At 41.7% G+C, this 18,869-nt stretch overlaps 2 protein-coding genes across 5 annotated transcripts in view; one reads left to right on the top strand and one right to left on the bottom strand.

Moving 5' to 3' along the window:
- Positions 1-5,376: 5,376 nt before the first annotated feature.
- Positions 5,377-12,415, top strand: CCDC190 (coiled-coil domain containing 190). The gene is made up of 4 exons (XM_020988608.2): positions 5,377-5,725; positions 7,728-8,145; positions 9,383-9,512; positions 11,821-12,415. The coding sequence occupies exons 2-4, from the start codon at positions 7,959-7,961 to the stop codon at positions 12,413-12,415; spliced, it is 912 nt and encodes a 303-aa protein (XP_020844267.1). The 5' UTR covers positions 5,377-5,725; positions 7,728-7,958.
- A 2,486-nt stretch (positions 12,416-14,901) lies between these two features.
- Positions 14,902-18,869, bottom strand: part of HSD17B7 (hydroxysteroid 17-beta dehydrogenase 7) — a 29,075-nt gene continuing 25,107 nt past the window's right edge. For all 4 annotated transcript variants that reach the window (XM_020988604.2, XM_020988605.2, XM_020988606.2 and 1 more), the window contains 2 exons: positions 16,983-17,081; positions 14,902-16,087 (listed from right to left, as the gene is read on the bottom strand). In XM_020988604.2, coding sequence (XP_020844263.1) covers positions 15,977-16,087; positions 16,983-17,081 — 210 coding nt within the window. In that variant the 3' untranslated portion in view covers positions 14,902-15,976. The remainder of the gene's footprint in view (positions 16,088-16,982; positions 17,082-18,869) is intronic.

Below are 18,869 nucleotides of genomic sequence, written 5' to 3' on the forward strand. Positions count from 1 at the left end.
CATGACATTTCTACCAGGCCCCCATTACTTCTCATTCAGATATTGTAATAGCTTATTAACTGGTTACCCTGTCTAAAATTTCTCCCCGCTACTTCCCAGGGTTATTATGAGGATAAAATGAGATAATATTTGAAAAGAGCTTTGCAAGCCTTAAGATGCTATTCAAAATGCTGGTTTTGCTTTCGCTGTTGGTTCTACTAACCTACACGTTGCTGTCAAAGCAATTCTCCTTAAGCACAAATCTGACTGTGTGCCTCCCCCACTCACCCAGGTCCAGTGACTTTCTGTTCCCTCTAAGGCAAAACACAAGCCCCTCTGTTTAGCCATTAAAGCCCCCTGCGACCTGTTCTAAGTATCTTTCCAGACTCATTGGACTCATTACTAAGATCTTATCTCATTCTCAGATGAAAAATTTGCTCTTGTATAGTTGTTGTTTATCTGTAGAATTTCCTTGATTCCTCATCGCTGTTTTGCTTGGAGTGGTTTACTTGGTTTACTCACCATTCATTGTTTGTGATGGTCTTTTTTGTATAACTCATCATTCCCCATGATGCATTCTGTGATCTAGGCAAATAGGCCTTCTCTTTGTTCTTCACATACAATATGCTAATTCCAGTCTCCAAGCCTTTGCATTGGGCATCCCAGATGGCTGAAACCTACTCCCTCCTTACCCACACCTCCTAGAGTCCCTCTCTTCCTTTAAGGTGTAGCTCAAGCACCCCCCGAAAAGGATAAAGCCTTTCCTGATCTCCTCCAACTGCTAATGTCCTCAACCCAAAACTATCTTGTATTAACAATTATGTGCCTTTCTATATTTATAATCCATATGTTGCCTCTCCCATTGGAATGAAAGTTCATTGTGAGTAGAGATTATTTAATTCTTTGTTCTTATATCCTCAAAGCCTAGCACAGTGCTAGGCACATAATAGGTGCTTAATAAATGACATGTTGATTGGTTGGGACAGCAAGAGAAGCCAACACAACAGGGTTAAAAAGGACAAGATTCTCTCTATTATCTTTTCTCTTTCTATGACCTTAGGGTGGAAACACACATGGGAAGGTCTGAGAGATGCTCAAGGGTGGGAGTAAAGAGTTGGGGAGGGAGGGACAAAGGAAGGATCTAGCCAGAGTAGTTGTTGGCCCTCAAGTGGGAAGCTCTCTGAGTCATGACAGCATAGGAAGAGTGATCCTACAAACAGCTACCCTCATGACCTCAAACTCAGATCATGCCAGGTTCTTCTCACTTCTCCTAGTTCCAAATAGGATACCTGGGTTACATCCTCTGAATATCAGAGTAAATTGGCTGGGCAGATAAGGGCCAAAGATTTTATGGAAATTATGGAAAAAGTGGGATACCTAGGAAATGCATCTAATTAGATTCCAATCAATCTCTGATACCACAGGCAAGGATTAGCTAGAATGCCTAACTGAGTACAGCATGAGGACAGAAATTTCCTGCTTGAAAAATATTAACACGGAAGCTTCCATGCATAGAAGATTCCAAAAAAGAGAGAGAATGCCAAGGCAGGAGAAAGGGGCATGTCCAGAGCACAGGCAGACTAGAGCCTCAAGCTTTGAGCCTTCTGGATTTCAGAAAAGTCCCAGAAAACCAGAGGAAGCAACTAATAGGCACAATGGATAGAATGTTGGACTTGGAGTCAGGAAGATCTGAATTCAAATCCTGATTCAAACACTTGCTAGTTAGGTGATCCTGGGTAAGTTACTTAACAATGTCTCTCTGCTTCCTCATCTATAAAATGGGGATAATAATAGCACCTACCTCACTATAAGGGTCAAACTGAATATTTGTAAAGCACTTTACAAACATCTATGCAAATACCGAATTTTAAAAATATCAGTAGTTAGCTATTATTATTCTAACTATTGTCCCAGACTGCTGAGGAAAAAATGAGAAGCTTCATTCCCTTCAAAATATGACACACCTTGTACAATCTGCTCCAAAATTAAGAGATAATTTCTGCCCATAATCACCCTGTGCGGTGGTGATGGTTCTGGGATTGGAAGATGGAAATTTCCTTCCCCCTTCAAAGCATAATTGGATCTTCAAGTAGCCACTCAAAAGCACTTCTCATCTGTGACCATCCATCTTACTCACCATTGATGCCCCAAGCATGACCAAGACCAGGAGTTTGAAATGATGAATGCTATTATCATTAGTATTTTAGTTGCTATTATCCATCTGCAAAGGCTCTTCATATTTTCACAGAATTTCTTTATGGTCATGAACTGACATTACTTATAGAACAGAAAAATGACCAGTCCAAAGTAAGAACACCCATCCTTAGGCCTCTCTCTTACTCACTGCTGGAAACAGTGTGGGCTCCAAATGATTTAAATTAAGACAAACTATTTTTTTGCTCAGTGACCTGATGGTCCCTGATCCATGGACAGGCACTCATACTTGTTTATTTTTCTGAAGTCGATGCCTTCAGATATCCCAGAAATTTGGGCCATCTAGTCATCTCCCTGCCTACTTTGGTGAGTGATATTATGTTCATCAGTAGCCAGAAGGAAAATTCTTTACTTTCTCCAAAATACATGAAGATTGAGAATCCTGGGTCCCACTAGGGCAAAAGTAACAAAAATGTAATTTGTGTATTAGATACATTAATATTTCCGTGGAAAAGACCATACGCCAATATGACAGATATGACAAAAAGTCCTGAATGGTGATTATGGGAGACAGATATGAAGAAAAAAGGCAGAGTTCTTTTAGAGATAAGAAAATTGAAAAGTAAGCAGTATGGGTGAATGAAAAAATGCTAAGAGATGTTCTGAAAGACTGAGATGACTAGAAATGTTCTGAAAGACTCAAAATCAGAAGAACATGTGTACAGATTTGACATTGAGAAAAAAAATCACGTCACATGGAGGGTCTCAGTTTTTCCATTTTCAAAATGTAGGGGTTGGAGTAGGTAATCTTAACATCTCTTACAACTCTGACATGCTTCAATTAAAAAACAAAACAAAACAGCAGTTCATTTGAAAAAGATAAGAAGGCGGCAGCTGAATGGCCCAGTGGATAGAGTACTGGCCCTGCAGTGGGGAGGACCTGAGATCAAATCCTGCATCAGACACATAACACTCACTAGCTGTGTGACCCTGGGCAAGTCACTTAACCCCATTGCCTAGCAAAAAAAAAAATAGATAAGATGTCATTGGTGGTGTGCAACTGAACATGAACAGACTGTGTGACATGACAAAGCCAAAAGCTATAATGATCCTGGATTGAAGGACAGTTGTTCAGTCATTTTCATTTGTACCTGACTCTTCATGACCTCATTTGGGGTTTTCTTGGCAAAGTAACTGGAGTGGTTTACCATTTTCTTCTTCGGCTCATTTGACAGATGAGGAAACTGAGGCAAACTGGGTGAAGTGACTCACCCAGGGTCAGAACAGCTAGTAAGTGTCTGAGGCTGGATTTGAACTCAGGAAGAGGAGGCTTCCTGACTCCAGGCCCAGCACTCTATCCACTGTACCACATAGTAGCCCAAGATGGGGGGGGGTGATAGTCTGCCCTGGCCAATCCATATTTGGAATATTATGAATTGGTTCTCTGTGTTACATTTTAGGGAGGACACTGATAAGTTAATGATTAACAGAAGGGAAGATAGATTGGTTGAAGGGCCTCAAGTTAATGCCATATTAGAATTCATTGAAAGAACCGGGGAAGAAGACAAGATTTAAGAAGGGACATGATCACCCTTTTCAAGTATTTGAAGAGTTGTTCCATGGAAAAGGGATTTGATTTGCTCTACTTGGCTCCAGAAAGAATGAGGAGTCAAGAGCAGTTGAAAGGGCTAATTTCAGGCCTAACATAAGGATAAAACTTGCTAACTAGAGCTATTTCAACATAGAATGGGCAGCAGAGAGAGGCAGTCCATTCTCCATCCCTTGAGATCTTCAAGCAGAAATCACATATATGAATACTTATAAAGTATGTTTTATGGGAGATTCCTATGAAGATCCAGGTTGGCCATTCCTCTTCAAGAACAAAGCACCACCAGCAAAGTGGGTTATAGCAATAATGTAGAGGGCTTTGAATGCCAGGCTAAGAATTCTGTCCAGCCTATTTTTCCCTTGTAGATAAAGGGAAGCCATTAAAAGTTGTTGGGGTTTTTTTTTTTGGTTTTGTCCTTTTTTTGTTTTTTTTCATTAAAAGTTTTTTGAGTGAGAGGAGGGATGGTATAACGTTCAGACTTGAGCCAAAGAAAAACTAGTCTAGCAGTAATGTGGAAAATGAATTTTCCTTATGCCCAGGTAGGAGAGCCTGGAAGCAGACACAGACTTCTTAGGCCAGGGGTGGTGAACCTGTGGCCTTGAGGCCACATGTGGCCCTCTAGGTCCTGAAGTTCGGCCCTTTGACTGAATCCAAACTTCACAGAACAAATTCCCTTAATAAAAGGATTTGTTCTGTAAAACTTGGACTCAGTTAAAAGGCCGAACCCAAGGACCTAGAAAGCTACAAAAGGGTCAAAGCCACAGGTTCCACACCCCTGGCTTAGGCTATTGCAGGAAAAAGGTAAAAGATGACCCAGGTTGGTTGGTGGCCATAGGAATAGAAAGGAGAGCCTTAATTACTCAACAACAAAAGAAAATTAGCTCTGGTGTTGGACTAGGGCCAGGAATAAGAACAGATTTGAAAAAAAAGAACAAAGTAACTCAGTGACTGATACCAAAGAGGAGCTGGACAAACCCAGGGTGAAACAAAGAGGCCTTAGAGTGACTGATTCTTTAAGCTACACCTAATTGCAGGAAGAAAGACTGCACATCCAGGACTTCAGCTGTAGATCACACCATGACATTTCTGGCCACTAGAGCAGAAGAGTGAGTCAGTGCCCTTCAAAATGTTGAATGTCAGAGGAAGCCCTGGAAGGGATTACCAGGTGTGAAGAAAGTGATGGGGCCCTTGGGGCTTGATTTTCAAAATGAAAATCCTTTATGCCTCAGTTGGTGAAAGTGGGAGATTACATGGGGAGTTGTCTACATGAGGCTCCCAGGGGCACGTTTTCATCTCTAGGTAATACCCAGAATGTAAGTGGCCTGGATAAGATGCACAGAGACAGATGCACAGATTAAAACATAACAGAGTGAGAGAGACTGAGGAACACAGAGAAGAATGAGGCAATGGGCAGAGAGACACGGGAAGACAGAGTTGGGAATTAGGAGAGGAAATAGTATCAGAGTAAGACAGACAACAGACACAGAGGAATGAGACATTTGGCCAGAGGTACACATGGGTAGAGGGTGGGAAGGGAGAGACACGGAGACAGAGACACACACACACACAACACACACACACACAGAGAACAAAAGCACTTCTTGGGCTTAATCCCAAGCTCCCATTGACACGGAGGAGGAGGAAGAGAGCAGTTCTAGATATGCCAGCTGAGGCCCGAGGAGCCTGGGCAGCTTTGCCCACTGAACTGGTAAGAATTGTGAGCCTTTCCACCAAAGGACTGATTCCCATGGCCAGAGCAATCTGCATTCCAGACTCCTGGAGGTGGGAAGAAAACAAGAGAGGCTCTGAATTAAAAGGACAAAGAGGGTGAGTCTTAAAAAGCAAACATGCCACACTCTCCCCACCCCCTCCACTGCCACAGGCAGACAAAGTTTACTGAAGAAAAACCAGTTTCCTTATCCAGACTCAGCCTGACCCAGCAAGGAGTGTTTTTAGCAGTGTGAGAACCCCTGTATTTTATAGGTAAGTGCTACTTACTTGTTGAAATTTAAGCGAGGTTCTAACCAGCAAGCAGTTGGGAGGCTCCTGATTGAGTTTCCAGGGAAACAGGCTACAACATTTGCCCTTAAAATACTATAGAGTGGAAAGATCACTAGCTCTGATGCCCAAAGACCTATAGTTCACATTCCACCTCTGATATCTAATACCTGTGTGCGATGTTGGACAAGTCACATATCTATCTGGGATTGCTGGAAAATGATGTCCCTCCCAGCTATAGGGCTTTGATCTCTTGATCCTATGTGATGCCAAAACTCCATTTCCTTTTCTGACAGGATTACTATACTGGTAGCTCAGGGAAATGCTGAAAAACATGTTGTGTAGGGGTTCCATCTAGGCATTTGATAGAGTCTCTGATATTTTCTTGAAAAAACAATGAGTGGGTATCAGAGAGAGCTTCCTGGGATTTAGCACTGGAAGTGTCCCTAGAGATCATTCAATTCACTCCAGTTATTTTAGAGGTGAGGAATCTGATGCCTGGAGGCTTTAAGAGATTTGCCCAAGGGCCCACGATTTAGGTAAATAGCTGAGCCAACATTTGAGGCCAGGTACTGACTCCAAATTAAGAGCCCCTTCCAATATACCATGCTATGAATGAATGACTCCAGTTCAAAGAATATTAATTAATGAATGGAAGTCTCTAGTAATATGCCACAACAATTCTGTCTTTGGCCTTATCCTGCTTTGCTTTTTTTTTTATCAGCTATGTAGATAAAGAAGTCGATCACATGATTATCAAGTCTCTGGATGACACAAAACTAGAAGGAATAGCTAACAGATTACGTGACTGAACCCGGATCTGAAAGAGTCTGCCTGGAATGATTCACTTAGTCTAGCTAGATATAATTTAATAGTTATATTTATTATAGTTATATATTATGTATTATACTATTCATTTATATTTATTATGTAATATGTAAATACATTAACGCATTTAATGAATGCAAGTCCTATATTTTCATTCAAAAATAATTTCAAAAGTATATGATGGCAGAGATGGGACTAGACAGCTATTTATATGGAAAAGACATCAAAATTTTAGGACTTCAAGCTCAGAATAAATTAACAATGTGACGTGGCAGCCAAAAAAATTCTATGTCATCTTAATGTACTGAATTCATAAGAGTATAGTGTCCAGAATAAAGGAGGAAATAGTTCCACTCTACTCCATACTGGTCAGAACCAAAATGGAGTACATCTCTAGAAGGCACATTGTAAGGGAGATATTGACAAAGCAGAACATGCTCCAAAGGAGAGTGATTAGAATAGTGGAAGGACTCAAAGTCATATCATAGGAAGAAGGGAAAGGAAGGAGAGAGGAAGGAAGGAAGGAAGGAAGGAAGGAAGGGAGGGAGGGAGGAAGGAAGGAAGGAAGGAAGGAAGGAAGGAAGGAAGGAAGGAAGGAAGGAAGGAAGGAAGGAAGGAAGGAAGGAAGGAAGGAAGGAAGGAAAGAAGGAAGGAAGGAAGCAAGGAAGGGAGGGAGGGAGGGAGGGAGGGAGGGAGGGAGGGAGGGAGGAAGAGAAATCTATGACTTATTAAGCACCTGCTATGAACATGACACCATGTGGATGCTAGGTGCTGTGGATACTGAGCCAAAAAAAATTCCTGCCTTCAAGGAGCTTTCTGTTGTGATTCATTTCTAGTTGTTGCTGACTTTTCATGACCCCATTTGGAGTTTTCTTGGCAAAGATACTGGAGTGGTTTGCCATTTCCTTCACCTCGTTTTTATAGATGAGGAAACTGAAACAAAGTGAAGTGACTTGCCCAGGGTCACACAGTTAGTAATGGTCTTGAGGCTGTATTTGAACTCAGGAAGATAAGTCTTCCTGACTCCAGACCCAGTACTCTGTACAATATGGTGCCACCTAGCTGCCCCCTTTTCCTCTACATGACAGATTAATTGCATGTTAACAGCAGATAAGCATGCAGAAACAACATATTATGTGATTTTTTTTCCCTCTTGTAGGACAAGAAGCCTCAGAAAAGTCTACATCACAAATGCTAATCCCTGGCCAAAGACAGCTACCATTCTCTGGTTTTTGTAGAAACATCACTTCACGGAGCTGCTGTGAGGAAAGTGTTTTGTAAACTTTGAAGCACTATATAAATGTGATGTGCTTTTTTGATAATTAGCCATTGAGCCCTGAGAAAACCTCTTTGCCCCAGCCTTCTTCTATGTATCAAGACCACACAGAAGATGAGAAGACACATGGTGGGAAGAGACCTATCCAGACGATGGGAGATAGAGAGGAAGGATGCTAAGCAAGCTGAAGCCAGGCTTAGCCTAGGACTGCTTAGGCTGGAGGAGAGCTGGCTTTATCGCATGAATATGGTGGCCAGGGAGCAGAGGCAGCTGCAGAAAGAACTGGAGAAGCTGAGACAGGGTAAGACCCATCTGCCCTGCACTATTCCTTCTAGTTTTGTGTCATCCAGAGACTTGATAATCATGTGATCGACTTCTTTATCTACATAGCTGATAAAAAAAAAAAAGCGAAGCAGGATAAGGCCAACCACAGAATTGTTGTGGCATATTACTAGAGACTTCCATTCATTAATTAATATTCTTTGAAGTGGAGTCTTTCATTCATTGCATGGCACGCCATACATTTCTTACCCATGTCAAAGGAAGCAAACCCGCCACAATTTAAGGGTGGCCCTCTGTCAGTGTCAGTCAATGAGAGTTTACAGTTTAGGAGACTGTGACTTCTTAAAATGGAATGTGCGTGCCCTCTAGTCCTCCAAAACAGAGAAAGAAAGGTCCTTTCTGTCTGACCTTAGCCTTCATTTTCATCCGGTCTGCCCTTTAGAGAAGTCACTGGCATTATAAAGGTCCCTCCTGAGCCTCCCTCAGGTGACTTCCTGAGTGAGCTTTTATTGTCTCAACTGCCAAATTGGCCCATTTCTTTTCTACTTTTTTTTTTTGAGGCAATGGGGTGAAGTGACTTGCCCAGGGTCACACAGCTTTTTTTTTTTTGGTGAGGCAATCAGGGTTAAGTGACTTGCCCAGGGTCACACAGCTAATAAGTACCAAGTGTCTGAGGTTGGATTTGAACTCAGGCACTCCTGACTCCAAGGCCAGAACTCAATCTACTGCGCTACCTAGCTGCCCCAGCCCATTTCTTTTCACCTTCATGACTCAATTTCACCCTCTCCTACCTGCCAATGCCTAGATTCAACCTGTCTTCCACTCTATTCCAATACCTAGTTCAAAATCTCTACCTAGATATTAGAAACCACATAGGCAAACATTTGGAGAATTGCCTTTTTTTCTCCCATGGTGTCCACATGTTCCATTCACACTGAGAGACAGCCCAAGGACTTTTCCTGGGAGTAAAAGATTTGAGATTTTATATATAGATATAGATTTGTTTGTGTGTGTGCACACATACAATATATATATATATATATATATATATATATATATTATATATATATATATATATATACACATACACACATATATACATACATGTATATACATATAATATACATGTGCATATGTATGTATACATATAATATACATACATGTACACACACATATATCACATATATACATACACCTTAGGCACTGGTCCTTGTATTCCTTGGACTGTTCTGTTTTGTTTCTCTTTTTATCCAAAGCAGGCAACTCCAAGAAAAAGTTCTCATCTTCTGGCAATGTTTTACTTGGGACTCAGAAGAAGCCAGAAATTCCTATCATTCCCCAACAGGGAGGTCAGAGGCACAGAACTGCTGAACCTCGTGGCATTAGGTAAGGAAATGCTTAGAGACCCAGTGTCTTAGGATATGATGGTATGCTATTCATTTGAATGGAACTCAAAACATTTATTTCTAACTGCGAAAAGGGAAACAAATGTGACAACAGACTTTGTTCTCAAGTAATTCACAAGGTGATAGGGCAAAGAACAATTTCAAAAATATATTGAGGAATTGTCCCTGTCCTAGAGTCACAGCAGCCTGCACTAGAAGCAGCCACATAGACCCACCAGTTTTACTCTTCTCTGCCTTTTGAAGATAACAATGTGAGTTGCTAAGAAGCAGCCTGAGGAAGCCCTACATGTACCAGATGCTAGACAGAGCCTTTCTCTTAAGGTTACCTTCCATATACCCTGCATGTAACTTGCACATATCTACTATATGTTATGTCCCCCAATTGGAATATAAGCTCCTTGGGAACAGAAGCCATTCTTGCATTTCTTTGTATTCACACCACTTGACATGGTCTAGCACATGGCAACTTCTGGATAAATGCTTGTTGATTTATTGATTGCGTAAACTGCTTAAGAGATGGCACCTAGCACCTTTCGCTTAAGGAGAGCTGCGGAGCAGAGAACAGCAGAAGAAGTAAGTTCTAATGACCTAAAGTAGCTTAAGGGGTGACCAGAAAACTGGCAAAAGACTGAAGGGTAGAGCATAGATGTGGAGGAAGGAATCCCAGCCTGGGGACCCACCCAGGACAGAACTAGGGTGCTTCATTCTAGTGAGCAGCAGAAGTGGAGTATATCCAGACTCTCTACATGTGTACTCAGGGGATGACCCATCCGATGACTCATTTTTCAAGAACAAATCTGGAGAATCACCATCTCCACAACTCAGGACCTCAGAAACCCTTCGAAAGAAGTTAAGTCATTGGTACGTCTGAATTCTGTGCTTTACCCATAGTGATGTTAAGACAAAAAAAAACTAGAAAGATCAGGATGTGTGTGGACTATGAAAACCTTAAGAGAATTAAGCTCAGTAGACCAAGCAGTAAGTTCAGGATCCCCGGGATTGCCCGCTGAGCAGACAATAGCTCTCCATGGTAGAACGTATGTATACATGGTAGACAGCCTTTACCATTTCTGGTGGGGTCTATCAATTTGAGTGCATAACAGAAAGTATTCCCAGGGCCCTAGCCACTTTTCAGTGGCTCATGGAGAAGGTGGCAGATGACATGAACTAACTCTAGAGGTGTTGGTTCATTTGGATGGCCTTGTCCTTTAGTAGTCTAGTAAAACATGCAGATAACTAAAGCTGAAGGTTGTTGGTGTAAACCTGTGCCAGTTTTTTTTTTCCAGCCTCTCTCAAATGTGTAGGTCATTCAAATTGCTGTGATTACAAAGAAGTCACATAATCACAGAATACGAGAGTTGGAACATACCTTAGGGGCTAGTCTAACCTATTCATGAAAGGAACCTCCACTGGAACACATCTGTTCATGGGACATCTAGGACTACGAGAAATGTAACAGGGGAGACATCACGTGTAGCTAGAGGCCAGGGAATGCTCCATGGAAGAAGTGTCCCCTGAGAGGAGTCCTGAAGGAATTGAACAATGAAGATGGGGGATGGGAGGTCCATCAGAGGAGAGGGTGAGGATGTGAAGAAAGACAGAACCAGGAGAGGGCAGGCCCTCGTAGTATAGCCTCTTTATTTCCTAGAAAATCTCCTTGAATCTATTTTTCTCTCTTGAGGGAACAAAGAGCCTCATTCAACAAGTACTCACTCCTCTCAAGCAGGCACAAAGATCCCTCATTCCCTCCCCAGCCCACCACCACGACATTCTTGCCTCATCTGATCTCATGGAGAAGGCTTCCATGGTTCAGAAAAAACCTGCAAAATACAGATTAAAAACAACTTCCCCCTCAAGGTTCGTATGGCACTTTGCCTGGAATTCCCTTTTGTACCCACCTCACTCTCTCCAGTATCCTGGTTATTTGTTCATTTGTCCTGACTCTTGTGGACGGCAACTTCCTTTGGCCCATCACTGACTTGAGTTGGAAGAAATCTTAAGAGGTAATCTAGTCATTCCCTCTCATTCTACAGATGAGGCAGCTAAAGCCCAGAGTGATAGGATGATTTGCTAAAAGTCACATAAGTGTTAAGAGGAAGACTTGGGGTTTGAATCCAAATTTGGTGTTTTCCATTGTATTATTTCTCCTCATGTTTTTCTATCTCCAACGTCTACCAGGGGGCCTTGCCCAAAGTAGGTGCTAAACATTTGCTGAATTGCCACAGAATTGTAGAATTGAAGCATGAGCCCCTATGGGGGTACTTAAAGGTCTTTTCTCCCTTTCCCAGAATAGAAACTCATCTGCTCCAAACTAAGGAATATGAAACCTCCAAACCTACTGAGATACCAAGTTCATATCCCATAGACTTCATAAAGAACAAAGAAGAGGCATTTTCTCAAAGCCCCATGGCCTCCCTTGGAGGTGGACCTAAAGCCCTAAAGAGAAACTCAGTCACAGTCATTAACCCATCAGAGGACAGAAATTCCAGTATCTCTGCTGACCTCCAGAAGCCTGGAGCCTTCAGCAAAGCAGAACAAGCCCCTGGTGCTCCCCCAGGTGAAAGCGAGGTGATAGAAATCATGGAGGCCAGCCCTAGTGGGGGTGTTGGCCCAAATCCTGGCAGTCATATTGGAAAACAGAATCCAGGTAGAGAGATGCCAACCTTTGATCCCAAGGCCTATACTCTTTACAGTTACCTTAGGACAGTGGACACAATGCCAACCTACCTGGAACTCTTTGCAAAGGTCAAGAATGCCCGCTACCTCCGGCACAGAGTACCGCCTGAATTTGAGAGGGAGCTCAGCACTGGGGAAATATTTGGAAATGAAGCATGCTTACAGCCCAGCGAAGGAAGTGAGTCTGATGACAGCCTAAGCATTTGAGGGGCCTCTCTGGTCTCGCCTTGGTCTTGCTGGCCAATGGCATGAGTTAGGATCTCTGGCCAGATGTACCCTTAAAACATCTTCAGCAGGAAGGAGAAAAACCAAAAACAAGGGGATGACACAATCCAATTTAGAAATCCCATACATTCATTTCTTCTGCTGCACTACACTAAGAGAATCAACTAGGAAGACTAAACTTATCAACTACATAAAAAAGAAGCCTTCTGAAAAACTATAATACTACATAAATGCTAAATAATGCTCACAATAAGAACCTACATTGCGATCCGTGCCTGAAAAGAAACATTTTGATTAGGCATCCACCATACCGGTCTTGAGGACCTTCCAGTGCTGCCATCTACTGGCAAAGTGACAGAACATGCTCTCCTTAACTTGCAGCCGTAACATCACAATAAGCAGTCACTTCTACAGTGCTGTGATATTTGCAAAGCGTCTTGCATGTATGATCTCACTGGAATCTCACAATAATGAAGATATGAATAATACCCCTATTTTACAAATGAGGAAATTGAGGGTCAGGGATATTTAAGTGGCTTGTCTACTGTTATACACAAGTAAGATTTGAAGTTAGGTCTATAACAATGTTGAATTCAGCATTCTTTCCACTAGGCCTGATGGTGAGAGTAGAGCAGGAAGTCATTACAGGTAGAAAAGACCTTGGAAAGTATCTAGTCTGTTCTCTCTGGGCAACTGAGGAAAGAGATTCACAAAAGCAAGGGCCCAAAATCCTACTGTTGTTATTCAGTTGTTTCAGTCATGTCAGACCCCCCCCCCCATGACCCCATTTGGGATTGTCTTGGCAGAGATACTAGAGTGGTTTACCATTTCCTTCTCCAGTTCATTTCACAGATGAGGCAAATGGGGTAAAATAACTTTCCCAGGGTCACACAGCTAGCGTCTGAGGCCACATCTGAACTCTGGTCTTTCAGACTCCAGGCCTGGCACTGTACTGGCCCTGTCCTATTGAAAACAAATAATCTGCTCCTCTCTTCATTCCATGACCTCTGCTAAAGACCTTTGCTTGCTGCCTTTATTTCTAAGCTGCTCAGGTTTAGTTTCCCTGTCACCCCTTAATCTAATGACAAAAATCTTTTCAGTCCTAGGAAGAAAGCAGAGCATAGTTTGGCATCGTCCAATTCATTGGCAGCTAAGCTTTGGGAGTGTTTCTGTCCTGCTCCCTACATGGCACGTAGCCAACACTTTAGGCAGAGAAACAAATTCAAAGAAGGCAGCTTCAGACAAAGCTGATTATTAAGGTGACTTATTTTTTTAAATGCTTTTTTCAATTCCAGCTAACCCAACTCTATACTACAAATTGTCCTAATTAAAAAGAAAATAGTCACCCCATAACACATAACTGTATTTAGGTCAACACTGAGGTTTGTATTTTTCCATGCTAGCAAGGAGGGAGGGTTGCTTTGGACTTTGGTTTTTTTCCATACCCAAGGGGCTGTAAATTTCCACAGGATTAAGTGAAAAGGTTTCAAGACCCTTGTCTTGTGTTCATAAAGTTGTTATAAAGCCCGTAAATCTTAAGCATCAAGAAGAGCGACCAAAATTCTGGACTTACGTCCATAAGTCTCAGCCTGTAACACTAAGTGACAGTGGTGGTTACTTCCAAATGTAGTTGCGTACATGGTATATGTAAAAGAAAGAAGGTGCTAGAAGTCAGGGTTGTTTTATGTCTCCCTCTGAGACACACAGACTGTCTTAGGCACACTGGACCTTGACAGGGAGGGAAGGCAAAAATTCACCATTAAATCCCTCCCTAGCCTGACTCCTCCCTTTGAAGTTTAATGAGGAAAAATGTAAAGTACCAAATTTAGGTTCTCAAAAGCCAATAGCAAAAGAACAGACTGGGGAAAGCCAGGCTAGCTTACGTGAAAACTGAATTCAGCTGATATACTAACACAACTCTATAGAACCTTACTATTTATAAGCCTGTGAGACAATTAACACAAAGTTTTTATATCTCCATTTTACTAAAATGAGGAAACTGAGTCTCAGAAGTAAAGATAATTGTTGGAGGCAATACAACTAGCTTCAGAGCCCAAACCCAAAGCAAGTTCTTCTGACTCTGAATCTAAGATTCTTCCCTTCTATGCAATGTTGCCTCTCAGATTATTTAAAAAAAAAAGTCAACTATTTCAAACACCATAAAAAGCACAAGGATTAGGTCATACATGTCTTCAGTCTCCTTAGTGCTAAGTAGAATAAAACAAATTATGAACCTATATCAAATGTTGCTTTTCTCTAATGCAGGGTTGGGAGGAAGGAAGGGAGACAACTTGGAACTGGAAATGTAACCAAAAAGAATAAATAAGTTGTTAGGGTTTTTTTTGGAGATTACAGAAGTTCAGAACACCATCATTCCCCATCCCCGAAATAAGTTGTCCTTGAACTGCAATTTATATCTACCAATGGCCTTTGCTTTGCAGTAACTTGGACCACAATGTTCTGACCTGTTAACTTCATGTGAAAACTTTATTTTAACATCCCCAAAAAGCACAGTGTTTCTAGAACAGCTCATACCCAAACAAGTTAGTTTTATCTGGAACACGTCAACACACTGGAGCCTCATGACAAAGAGGGGGAGAAGTTAACTCCTTTTTCACTGGATGGGAAGCAGACTCATGATAAGTGAAGTGATTTTCTCAGGAAGACATCAATGCCGGCAGAATCCAGAATTGTAGCTTGATTTTAGGTTTTACAGGGTAACACCCTCTCCTTATTTGAGAGGGATGGAGCCATACTTGCTTGTACAGGACTCTATCCCCTGCCACCAGGAAGCCTGGGGCTGGAGGACTGCTTGAGTTGAGGGTCTCTGGACCACAGAAGGACTTAAAGCTAGTCAGGTGCCTGAACCAAGTCCAGCACCAATACACCGGGCCCTCAGGAGCTGCCCAAGGAAGTGTGGACTGGTCCAGGATGGATAAGCAGAACACATTAAAACTTCCACACCTATCAGCACTGGAACTGGGCTCCTGAGTGGCCATGATGCTTCTAGTCTAGGCAAGACAAGGAGACCAGTCTCCCTACTCCCCACAAAAAAGATGAGTGAACACATGTCCAGTGAGGCTTGCTTTGGTCCTAATTTTCAGTTATGGAATAATTTACACTACAAATGATGGTTACTTATTTATGTAAATCAAAAAACACCCTCTCCCTTCTAAGAGATGAGATGTCACCCATAGTTTAAATAGGTTATGAGGGAGAAATAAGGCACAGAGCAATATTAAAGAGGCCAGCTCTCAAGGCTACGTTTGGAAGTAGTGACAGAAATGACAAATGAGTTGTTTCTAACTGGATGTTTAAGAAATGAGATTTCCCCCCTCTTTTCTCTTATAGGATATCAATGTACGCATGCGAGCACATACATACATACATACACACATACACACACACACATATTAGGAGAGGGAGACAAGACTCTCCTGGTTGTTCTGCAAATGCACATCACCTAACAGAACAGAAGTAGAAGCCCTTAAAAGCACGTTGATGCTCAAAAAGCCCAAAAGGCATTTGATGGTTCTAAGAAATTCATTTTTGACTCGGGCTGTCCAGTGACCTGGCTCTGATGGCCCCAAAGCGCCTTTCCAGGTCCAGCAAGTTCTGGTAAAATTTTTCAGCAGTCTCTTCATCCAGATCCATCTGCAAGAGAAGCAGAAATAGGGATACCAAAGGTCCCACTGGGGAAGGGAAAAATGAAGGAAAGCATCCAGCAGAACTGCAAGCAGCAGAAGGTAAAGAGGCTTGCCAGAGAGCATTGCTACGACAGTGATACGGGGCAAAATAGAGGGCTTCTTTACCAGAGGGGTCCCATTCAGAAAAAGTCACCACAATCTGAAGGTGACACAGAATTCATCCTGCCAAGATACGAGAAAAGTGCCAAACTCGGGGAAAAGCTCAGGACCATAAATCTGGGTCCAATACAAATGTATTTGTTTCTTTGATGTTTATCAGGGGAAAAAAATGTCTTCCTTCCAACTTTGTATTCATCCAGCTTGAGGAATTATAACGTATGATATTTGCAGTCAGTGAAGTCAGGCAAAGAAGGCTGAACAATAGTTTGTCTTGAAAATGACAGAGACTAGGGGAAGATGGGTAGGTAGGAACAATGATCTTGAAAAGGGAAGAAAAGAATGAAAAGAACAACGAAGCACTGGAAATACACAGAAGAGAAAAAAAGGAAGTTCGAGAAGAGTCAAAGATCAGCAGGGCAACGATTGTAAAACAGTGCTAAATTCTGATATGCACACATACATACATAATACATAATGTATGTATGCATGCCTATGTAAATATCTATACATGCTAAATTTATGGTTTCATGTACAAGCCTCTTATTCTCTTCATTACATGTGGAAAATTTATGTTTGCTGTTTGTCATGTTTATAATACAAGAAAAAAAATGCAAATACATTTTTAAAAAAGAAAGGAAGATCATGCCAGGGCACAGCGCTCCCCAACTCTCTAACAGGTACTTTTTTCAGCTAATGAGCCTGTCACCAGTTCCTGTCACCAAGCTGTCTTTAATGGAGCTTACCTTCTGAGGGCTTACGTAATTGCTTCCAAGTCCCGTGGTAGCACTGTGATATTTGGTCAAGGGATTCAGAAACTCAGGCTTTTGTCGGAAAAGCCATAACTAGAAAGGAGGAGGAAAGAGTGTATGAGTCATACCTGTCTTAAGGTAAATCTTGACATCAAGTACTTTAAATAGCTTTGAACAAGTTTTAAAAGCCCATCAATCATCATTTGGCAAAATCTTTCAGCTCTAAGATCCTATAATTGCTCAACAGCTACATGGGGTTGTTGAGCAATTCAATCCACGGGGAGGAAGAAAGACGACCAAGTGACCAACCAGTCTTCTCTGTAAATTATTTTAAGTTAAATAAGATAGGGCTGGCCTTCAAGGTCTACTTTAAGTACCAGGAAAGAAATCTAGTTCCTTCCTTAAAAACACACAGTTTATACCATTAAACGGTATAGCTCATTGATCAAATGGTATTTAAAATGAACTATTATTAACTCTTGGATTTAAAGACCTATTTCTAAATAGACACTCCAAACATACATACATACATACATACATATTTTTATATACATATATATGTGTGTGTACACGTGTATGTGTATATACATACACATATGTGTATACATATATGTTTTAAACATACTGTAAGTGTTTTTCATATTATCTAGTGAAAAATGATTATTAGTAACATCTTCCTGCTGGAGCTTGAAAATTGGAGAGCTAAACCAAATTTCCAGGCCTATGTCCAACCATTCAATCAAACTGCCCAAAGCACTAACGAGGCCCTCAAACCATGGCATGGCAAGGTGAAAATGTTATCTTCGCCAACACATACTTGTAGCCTTCTCTCCAGCGTAAAAGAACTCTCCAATGAGATAATAGCACTCTTCAAATCTCTAGATACTACATACATGTGAGCTGTTAATTATTTTACCCATAAATCAGAACTAGTTCCAGTAAAGTTAAAACACAATTAAATTAGAAGAGGCAAGGGTAGACAATATTGCCTTGCACCTGAGAAGGTGATTTCACACCCCCACCTTTCCAAATCTGTAAACGCTTTAAGGCCCAAACCAAGTCCCACCCACTCTGAAGCCCCTCTCAACTAACCCAGCCCACTCTAATATGTCCCTTCTGTAAAGTATGGCATTTACTGTCTATACCATATCTGCATAACTTGGCAGTAGGTAGGGGCCAAACTTAAAATAGGCTAAACTTCTTTGGGCCACAGATAGGTTTTTAGAGGCTCACTTTCCAAGTAAAGGTAACTGGAGACAGACTGACAGTGAGTGGTTGGTTGTCACGGGTCATGTGACAAACAAGACAGTAAGTAGTGGCAACCCACTCACCAAGTTACGTGATGGGCACAACAGTGACTAGTGGAAGGCTGGTTAAGCAGGGTATGGACAAACACTCGTTACATCTTTACTTTTTTTTATATCCTCTACATTTTTTGCAGGTCAGCCAAAATTCTTTGGCAGGCCTCAAAAAGCCCACAGGCCAATTGTTATACAGGCCTGGTCTATACCACATAATTGAATACTTGGTTATATAACATTTTATACTGTTTTCTGTGCCTGTATTTTAGAGTTGTCTTTCCTATCTTTCTTTTGTATTCCCATTACACCCAGCACTAGGCTGCACCCACTGTAGAACTTCAAAAACACTTGTCTTGATCAGTCCTGAAAAAGGAAGGCCCTAAATGGTTCTGTAACTGTAGACATGGAGACTGGGAGAAGGCTGCCAACATCATCCAGTTGGTTGCTGAGATGAAGGAATTTCCTCTCTTTGTCTCCAAAAAGTTGTCATGCTGGCTGTGCTTGGAGATCTCTATACAGTGAAGGGAACAGAGTTTCACAAGGCAGTCCATGCCACTTCTACTCTTCTCTAATTGTAGGG

This window comes from Phascolarctos cinereus, unplaced genomic scaffold, assembly GCF_003287225.1.
Source record: "Phascolarctos cinereus isolate Bilbo 61053 unplaced genomic scaffold, phaCin_HiC Scaffold_5;HRSCAF=322, whole genome shotgun sequence".
In the NCBI taxonomy this organism is placed as follows: Eukaryota; Metazoa; Chordata; class Mammalia; order Diprotodontia; family Phascolarctidae; genus Phascolarctos; species Phascolarctos cinereus.

Coding starts and splice junctions, on each gene's coding strand:
- CCDC190 (XM_020988608.2), top strand. CDS start 7,959: ATGAGAAGACACATGGTGGGAAGAGACCTATCCAGACGATGGGAGATA. Junction 8,146..9,382: donor ACTGGAGAAGCTGAGACAGG/GTAAGACCCATC, acceptor TTTTATCCAAAG/CAGGCAACTCCAAGAAAAAG. Junction 9,513..11,820: donor GCTGAACCTCGTGGCATTAG/GTAAGGAAATGC, acceptor TCCCTTTCCCAG/AATAGAAACTCATCTGCTCC.